This window comes from Propithecus coquereli, unplaced genomic scaffold (genome assembly GCF_000956105.1).
Source record: "Propithecus coquereli isolate 6110/MARCELLA unplaced genomic scaffold, Pcoq_1.0 Scaffold525, whole genome shotgun sequence".
Taxonomy (NCBI): domain Eukaryota; kingdom Metazoa; phylum Chordata; class Mammalia; order Primates; family Indriidae; genus Propithecus; species Propithecus coquereli.
In genome coordinates this window covers 185,269-193,808 of record NW_012151119.1, presented here as the reverse complement: position 1 = coordinate 193,808, position 8,540 = coordinate 185,269, and the positions used below count along the sequence as shown (strand labels likewise).

The following is an 8,540-nucleotide window of genomic DNA, read 5'->3' as shown; positions in this document are numbered from 1 at the left end:
AGAGACGGGGTCTCGCTCTTGCTCAGGCTGGTCTCGAACTCCTGACCTCGAGCGATCCTCCCGCCTCGGCCTCCCAGGGTGCTGGGATCACAGGCGTGAGCCACCGCGCCCAGCCTGCTGGATCACATATAGCTCTACTTCTAATTTTTTGAAGAATCTCCACACAGGTCTTCACAGTGGCTGTGACAACTCACAGTCCCACCGACGGAGAGCGAGTGTTTCCTTTTCTCCGTGTCCTTATCGACGTCTGTCTTCCTGTGTCTTTCTGATTATGGCCGTTCTAGCTGGAGTAAGGTTCTACCTCACTGTGGTTGTGATTTGCTTCCCTGATGATTAGCGACGTTAAGCGGTTTTTCACGTACCTGTTGGACGTCTGAGTGTCTTTTTTTGAGAAGTGTGGATTACGGTCTTTTGCCCGTTTTCAAATTGGGTTATCTGCTTTTTGCTGCTAAGTTTCCTGTATATTCTGGATATTAACCCTGTCAGATGTGTATTAACAGTTTGCAGAAGCTCTGATTTCTGATTGTCAATGATATTGGAAAGCTCCCCGTGCCTCAGTTTACCCTTCGTAGTTCACAGTGGGCCTCCACCCACATCACACCTCACTTGTTTCCGGCTGAGACTGACCGTGGACACGCTCTTCTGGGTCTGTCCCATCTGTGTAACCCAATGTCACAGCTACACTGCGAGGGAGGTCACATTTCACACGACTGCCGTTTATCGCGGCTACAGAAGGTCCCACTGTCCTCGGCGCTCGTGTGTGGAGCCATTTCCCAAGGGTGCGTTTGGAGGATCTCAATTTTATTCTTTTCAGAAAAGTTGTGCCGAGGCTGGAGACAGCGGCTCACACCTGTAATCCCAGCGCCTGGGAGGCTGAGGCGGGAGGATCGCTTGAGACCAGGAGTAGGAGACCAGCCTGGGCAGCAGAGCAGTGCTTCGTGTCTCTACCAAAGAAATATCAGGAACTAGCCAGACGCGGCGGTGGTGTCAGGACTCCCAGCCGCGCGGAGGCAGGGGGATGGCTGGAGCCCGGGCTGGGGGCTGCAGCGAGCCGTGACTGTCACTGCACGCCGGCCTCTGCTAAACTTCCCCGTGTACGTGCTGTTTGTCCCTTCCTGCTGTGCATGTCCGGAGCTCTCTGTCCCTCCGAATGGCTCTGATACCTTTCTGGAGACAGTGGCGCTGAGAGCCCACGACTAGGCCTTTCCTCCAAACTCAGAAGAGGACCAATAAACGGGCAGATGCGGTAGCCTTTTGTTACGCTCGTCCTTCATTTACGTGTCCAAAAGTCTGCAAGCGCCTCCCCTCGCTAAGCAGGAAGACGGGGATGGGGGACGGACAGGTGAGACGTGGCTTTCGCTCTGATATTCCGATGGAGGAAGACGGGCCCGTGAAAGCTGAATTCTAAGAGGACGCAGCAAGTGCTCAGAGAGGTCTGTACACGAGGGCGATCAGGACCAGGGGCGGCCTGTCCGTCTGCCTCCGTGGGGGCGCTGAGGCCGTCAGGGACGGGGCAGGCTGGGCAGGTTTGCCAGGACAGAGGGGAGGGCAGAGGCCGGCACCGCCGGCAGAGAAATGGTCTCACCAGCTCGAGGGGCAACTGGAGCTTCTTAGAAGCTCAGACGCTTGCCTGGAGCTGTCTGCCTAAGAGGTTCGGCCCAACTTCCCTTTAAAAAACAAAACAGAACAAGCACACAAACAACAAACCAGGACTACAACGTGTCCAAAGTTTCTGTAAAATCTGTGACCGCAGAGTGAAGTGGCACCAAGCGGCTGTCACAGGACTCAGGCCTGTGCCCCTGGCATCCCTGGGACTCGGCAAACACTGTCCTGTCCTGCCTGCCTCCCTGGCCTTCCCCGGCTCCCTGTGCTAGCAGGCCACGATCGCAGCCGGGCCAGACGTCTTCTCCGGTCTCCCCTCGCCCACACTCGAGCCTGGGAAGTCACGGCTCTCACCCAGGGGCACCGTGGATCCAGACCCGAACCCCCCCGGCCCCGGCTCCGCCAGCTGGAAGCCCTTGTCCCACCCCACCCGACGCGCGCACACTCGGCTGCCGAGCCTCCCAGGTGGGACTGCCTCTCTGGGGCCTGCCCGCCCAGGGACTCCAGCCAGGGTCACGTGCTTCCTCGGCCCCGCGCAGCGCTTGATCACAGTGGGGTACGGCGAGCGGAGGACAGAGGCAGTCACAGGACGAAGAGAGATTACGCGAATGACGCATCTTGCGAAGCAGCAAAGCGCCGCGCAGTGTCAGCTGGATCACAGAATTACCGCAAACCTGCGGCGAACGTCCTTTCTACACGGTCCCCCACCCCGACGGCCGTTGCACGCTGCGGGTTCGTGACGCGCGCCCACATCTCCTGGGTACGTACCGGAGGCTTTGTCACCGCAGACCACACAGTACTCCACCACCTGGGGCCGCTGGACGTCCGCCTTCCCCAGCAAACGCTCCACGGAGGCAGAGTCCGTGACGATCTGAGAGAAATCAGGGAACAGACGGGAGGCCAATTAAAACCCACATCACCGAGCAAAGTCACGTTTAACTATAAATTCCTCGTCTTGGGTTTCTAACCTGGAGAACTCTGGGCAGAACTGGGAAAACTCCAGCTGACGGCTTAATCGGACACCCGGCGCGGCCTCGCCGCGCACCCAGACCGCACCCCTGCCCCGGGGGGTCTTGGGGCCCGGCAATGGTTTCCACTGATCTGCTCCGTTTGGCTACCACAACCGTCCGAGACTGGCGGCCAAGCCAGGAATCCCACCCAGACGCTCCAAAATAAAGATACTGAAAGTTCTTCCGGCTACTTTTCTGTTCCCACAAAACAACGTGAACCCGTGCGGAGAGGTGTGTTTCGGAGAAATAAGTGAGCTTTATTAATAAATAACGAGGTCTCCCATTGAGGCAGCTGGTGCTGAAACGACCGGAATGATGACCTCTGAACCCTGCCATTGGCCCCTCAGTAGGTGACCGTCTGGGTGACAGGCGGTGCGAGCCACGTGGAGAACGCCAGGCCTGACGTCGACGAGAGACAGCGCAGAACAGCCGTGATCAAACAACGCGCCTGAACGTGAGCCAGCGAGGGCCGGGAAATGACTTGCGCCCGGGGACGCGCACACAGATCATCACGTAGAAACGCCTCGTGAACGCGCAGCGAAGCCAACAGCCGCCCTTCGACACCCGAGGACTGCTCTAAATCGGCAGGGAGGAGCCCGACTGCAGACGAGGGGGATGGACTCCGGGAAGGGACAAGACGGTGTTTGCTGCGTGCAGTGGAAGGTGCCTAAGAGCGCAGCTCTGAGACCTGAACGCTCCAGCGTGTGGATCGCAGCTCAACCGGGGAAAAATTCCTTCCTTCCTTCCTTAAGTTCCTCCGCAGTAAAAAGTGCCCCCGACACACGGGTTCTCAGCAGCACTAACTACGACGGCCGACGGCAGGAGAGCCCACGCGTCCACCGACAGAGGCCTGAGCAAAACGCGGCTCACACGCGCAGTGGAGTATCAGTCAGATGCTGCCACGTCCCGCAACACGGAGGGACCCGGAAGCCACCATGCAGAGCGAAATGAGCGAGTCGCAGAAGGACGGATGCTGCGTGACCCGCACAGGCGGTCCCCAGAGCAGCCGGATCCACAGAGACGGAAGCAGCCTGGCGGGTGCGGGGCGGGGGCGGGGAGGGGAGCGTCGCTGCTCAGCAAGCAGAGGTGCAGCCTGGGAAGATGGAGAGCGAGTCGCAGGGGGTGGGGCGCACGGCAGCGTGGGTGCGCTGAACCGCGCACCTGACAACGGCTAAGATCTTGAATTTTATATCACGTATGTTTCATCACTCATTTTTCTGACAATTAAAAGCAAACAGACAACACGGATTCCAGCTTGACGCTGACCAACTCGCTCCGTGCCGGGCCCCACGGGGCGCCGACGTGAGCCCCTCTCTCTAGGTGCTGGGCCGGGATGCTCTGCCTTCCCCCCGCCTGCTCCTCTCCCTGCTGTGGCCCGGCCCGGCCCGTCCCGCCTCGCCAGGGCAGGCAGGAGCAGGACGGAGACGGGGCAGGAACCGCAGGGTCCGGAGCCAGCAGGTCGCAGGAGCGAGTGGGGACGGACGAGGAGCGGGGACAGGGCCGGTGACCCGCACAAGGCAGAGGTCGGAGCGAGGGACAGGCCAGTTCTCGGCGGGCTGTGGTCGGCCCTCGGTGGCACCTTTGAAACATCACAGGCCGAGGGCGGCCGCCACGTGGCCTCAGGTAAGAGCAATTCTCCCGTGGCCTTTGCTCGTGCCAGTCTCCTGTGGCCAATCCCATCCCTCTGAGTGTCACAGCGGACTGTCCCCGGGCAGGGCCACCAGCTTGCTGGCCTGTTTCTGTGGCCACAGCAGCCACCTGCCACGCCTGCAGGTGCCTGAGCACCTGCCGGGGACGGGCGTGGCTTCCGAGGAGAGGCGGGAGCGAGGCCGCCGGCGCAGGGCCGCACCAACGCCCGCCGACGGGCTCACCTGGATCCTGCCGGGGACCAGGCTGTCCGCGGTGGTGAGGATGAGCTGCTTGGCGCTGGGCGTCTCCGGGGAAGCCAGGATCACCTTCCCCGCTCCAGCGCCATCCGGGCTGGTCAGGATGAACTGCTGCTTCGGGGATCCGGAGGCGTCCACTGCGGTCACGATCTGGATCTTCTGTCCCGTCTGCTGGTCTGTCACGATCTGCAAGACAGACAGAACGTGGGGCCGCACTCACGGGGCGTCCCGGGACCTGCGCGCTTGCGGCGGCGACCGCCAACACCGGTCCTCCGGCTGACGCTGGTCCGGACGCGGTCGCACCAGGCCCCGGTGGGGGAGGAAACAAAACACGACAGTGAGCTTCTCAGACATGACTCTCACGGAGCTGACTCTGCTCCAGGACCACACCCTCCCCGCTGCCTGGGGAATCAAAGTGCCCTTTCTCTCACCAAGTGCGGACAGGAGTAAGCACTGCACGGCGGGTTCACCGTAAGTAACCTCGTCCTGGCGGGACAAAGCGAGGCCGGCAGCCCCAGCGCCGCTGCCCTGCGGAGCCCCACTCCCGGGAATGATCCCTGTGAAAAGGGCTGTCGCTAAAGGGAAGGGCCTGGGACGACCTCCCCTGAGGGTGACAGGACACGGGGGTCCCTGCTGACGCACACTCCACCCACCGCAGACTGCCACCCCGACCGAAGTCTCTAAGGACAGAAACCACATCCGCTCGGTGTCGCGCCCCAGGGCCAGCGCGGGCCGGCGCGTGCACGGGGAGGAGACGGAAGACTGGGACGCGGCGACGCAGCGGCACCGCCGCCACGAAGTCAGGCCCCGGTTCTGTGGGGTCCCGCCTTCAGGAGCCCCCCCTGCCGGAGTCACCTCGTGCCAAGGCCCCGCCCGCCTGCGCCAGTCACGATGCAGACAGCTGCCGTGACAAGCGCGCTCTCTCGTTCCTGCTCGCGAGGCTGGCAGCTGTTCCGGTCCCTGTCTGGCCGGGCGCCCCGGCGCGGAGCACGGCCTCGCTCCTCGAGACACCACAGGTCCCCCCTGCAAGCGGGACGCCGAGGGCTGCGCTGCCGGGGCCTGGGCAGGGGACAGCTCGCGTGCGGGCTGGTCCGGCGTCTGCACCACCGTGGAATGGACCGCAGGGTCCAGACGGCAACTCGCACGGGCCAGCACGCGCTGCCACGCGGTGGTCGGCTGGCCAACACGGGACGCCAAACCACGCTGGCTGGTTCAAAGCAAAATGACGCCGGCAGGAAAAGATTCCATCACGCAGCAAGGGTTTGCTGAGCTCGCGCCGGCAGCCGGCTGGGGACGGATCGTGGACGCAGAAGGAAGCGTGTCCGCCGGGGGGGGGGAGGGGGTGGCCTGGAGGGAAGCGAAGGGCAGAGGAGTGGAGGGCGGCACGTCGGGACGGAGGACGGACTCGGAGAGAGCGACTCCGGGGACGGACGCGGACGGGGCAAGAGAGGAAGCCGTTCGGAGACGCGGCGAGTGTGCCGCAGGCTGGGGCGCGGCGGGCGCCGGACCAGAGGGGGCGCGGAGGAGCCCCCGGCCGACTGCTGGGGACGAGCCCCCCAGGTCGTCACTGCAACCGAAGGGTCAAGAGATGCTTACGCTTAAGCGGAGCGCACTGGGAGAGAAGGAGAGGAGAGTTAGAGGAGAGGAGACGGTTCGGCTGTTTCGCGTTTGCGACTCACGTCTACGCAGAGTCCCCTGAAAGCGCAGACGTGACACGGAAACCCTCGTGGGAAGAATTCCCGTTCAGAACACCTCCCTCCCCAGAGCTCAAACCGCGGACGGGGGCGGCTGAAACACCCCCAGCCGGCACGGGAGGGTCCTGCCCCAGAGACCGGGTGGCCTTTGGGAGGCCCTGCAGCCTCGAGAGCTGCAAGCGAATGTTCCACTTCCTTCCCACGTCCGTCCATGCTTCCTTCCTGAACTGCGTGTGTTCCCTGTCGAGAAAGGGAACCGTCACGGGACCGGCCCTGGGGTGCCGAGCGGTGGCGCGCACTGCGCCTGAGCACACGCGGCTAACGACGACCCCGTTTCCTTCCGTGTTTCCTTCTGTGTGTCCCCGTCCTCGCGGTTGAGGACTGGCCGGCAGGGGCCGTGGTGGAGGCTGGAAGGCAGGAGAGGCTGGATCCAGACAGGGACAGCTGTTCCTGATGGTGGCACATGGTACGTTCCAAAGCCCAGGCTATTCCTTTCTTTTGCCCCAAAGACTCAGGCTCTTATAAATTCGATCGATGACATTTTTTTTGTGTGTGTCTTTTTGTTCATGCTCCCCCTCCCCAGACATCTGCATCCTCCACTTAGAGAGTCCGCTTCCAGGGCCAAACTGAAAACGCAGGCAGGAAAAAATCCCCCGAGTCCCCTACTGGAGCCGAGGGTGACCTCAGTCGCGGACACTGGCGGGCAGGTCCCTGTTTACTGAGACTGAGGACACCCCGGACAGCGAGGACGGTCCAAGCTCACGAGCACGCAAGGCCCTGGGGGAGCGGAGGGGAGCGTTACGGGTGGAATCGTAGCCCCCAGAAGATATTTATCTGTGAATGTGAACTTCTCCGGAAACGGGGCCTTCGCGACTGCAGCGGCGGCCAGCTGTGGTCACGCTGGATGGGGGAGGCCCCAAACTCGACAGCCGGGGTCTTGAGGACGCGGCCAGGGGACGAGGCTGCAGGCAGGGAACGCCAAGGACTGTGGCGACCCCGCGGCTGGGCGGAGGCGAGGAGGGGCCCCTCGAACCGTGAGAGCGCACGGCCCTGCCCAGGCCGCCACATCAGACTTCAGCCTCCAGAACTGTGCGAGAGTAAATTTCTGTTGCTTGAAGCACCAAGTTTGTGGTGCTTCGTTACGGCAGCCCTAGAAACCAACATGAGAGGCAAATCTCATGTAATTTCTTTACTTAGACTATCACTCAATAATAAAAAACGACAGTGATCTAGCACCTCTTATATTTTCCTGGGTTGAGCTTGAGCCCATCATCCAAAGAGAGGTACCACAAGATGGGAAGAACGGGCTCCGCTTGTACTCGCCATCAAATCGGTACTAACGGATGAACGCTAGGGGCTCACATGGCCGTGACACTCTCCAGGGATTAGGGGGATGGGGGTAAACCCTCAACTAAAGGACTCGGGGAGCACTGTAGAGGGGAAGGGCACGCCCCTAACCCTCGCTTGGGTGAGGCAAAGACATAAAGTGTAACCTTAATGTTTGTACCCTCATAATACCCTGAAATAAAAAAACATAAAATTTCTTTACTTGGAACACATGTTCGTATTTCCTGCCCGTAAGCTGCAGAGGGGCGATGTGGGGGTGTCCTGTTTTCTGTGTGATTTTTGGCGCCCCCACGGCTAGCTCTGCAGAGAGAGCTGCTGGGACACTTGCCGTGAGCAGGTCGCTGTGTCCCGACGTGACCGGGACGTCCGTGAAGGATCCGAGCACGACGCACATCTCGCGTCTGTTATCACGCGTGGTTTCTTCGGAGAGAAACACCCGGTCGATACGGAAAACACGCCCAGCTCGAGCGCGGGCCACGCTCACCCATCGGGCGGTGGGACCTTCCCCTTGACTTCGGGTCGCCCTCCGCCCTCTGCCCTCCGCTCGGAGCAGCCCGAGACGCAGCCCTCCCCGCCCCTCTACCCGCACGGGCGGCCGCGGGGCTCTCTCCACGCGGCGTGCCACGTTCATCCAAGTCGTGACGCATTTAACCGCCGCAGTTTTTATTAGATCGCTGCTCGTTTTTCTGAAGTGTCACTGACAAGTTTCTGCGTGTTGTCGCTGGCCCGTTCCCCCATCTCTGTTCAGAGGGGCAGACGGACACCCGGGGTCCAGAGGCAGGTTCGGAGCCCCGGGGAAGACTAAACTATCGATCAACTGATGACAATAACACCAGCAGCGATGGTGACTCCATACGGATGATCGGCGCCTATTGAAAATCACCGTTCTCTGCACTGACAAGCAGCACCCCTCGACCCCTCACAGCGGCCTGGGGCAACACGGCTCCCACGCACGTCTGCGTGGAGGAAGCTGACGCCCGAGGGCAGGACAGCTGCGGGGG

General features: G+C 61.7%; 1 protein-coding gene across 2 annotated transcripts in view; it reads right to left on the bottom strand.

Annotated features, from left to right (window-relative positions):
* The window catches only part of NR2C2 (nuclear receptor subfamily 2, group C, member 2), a 26,644-nt gene that overhangs the window by 17,054 nt on the left and 1,050 nt on the right, over window positions 1-8,540 (bottom strand). For both annotated transcript variants that reach the window (XM_012656893.1, XM_012656894.1), the window contains exons 3-4: window positions 4,484-4,684; window positions 2,371-2,473 (exon numbers count right to left, since the gene is read on the bottom strand). In XM_012656893.1, the coding sequence (XP_012512347.1) occupies window positions 2,371-2,473; window positions 4,484-4,684 (304 nt within the window). The remainder of the gene's footprint in view (window positions 1-2,370; window positions 2,474-4,483; window positions 4,685-8,540) is intronic.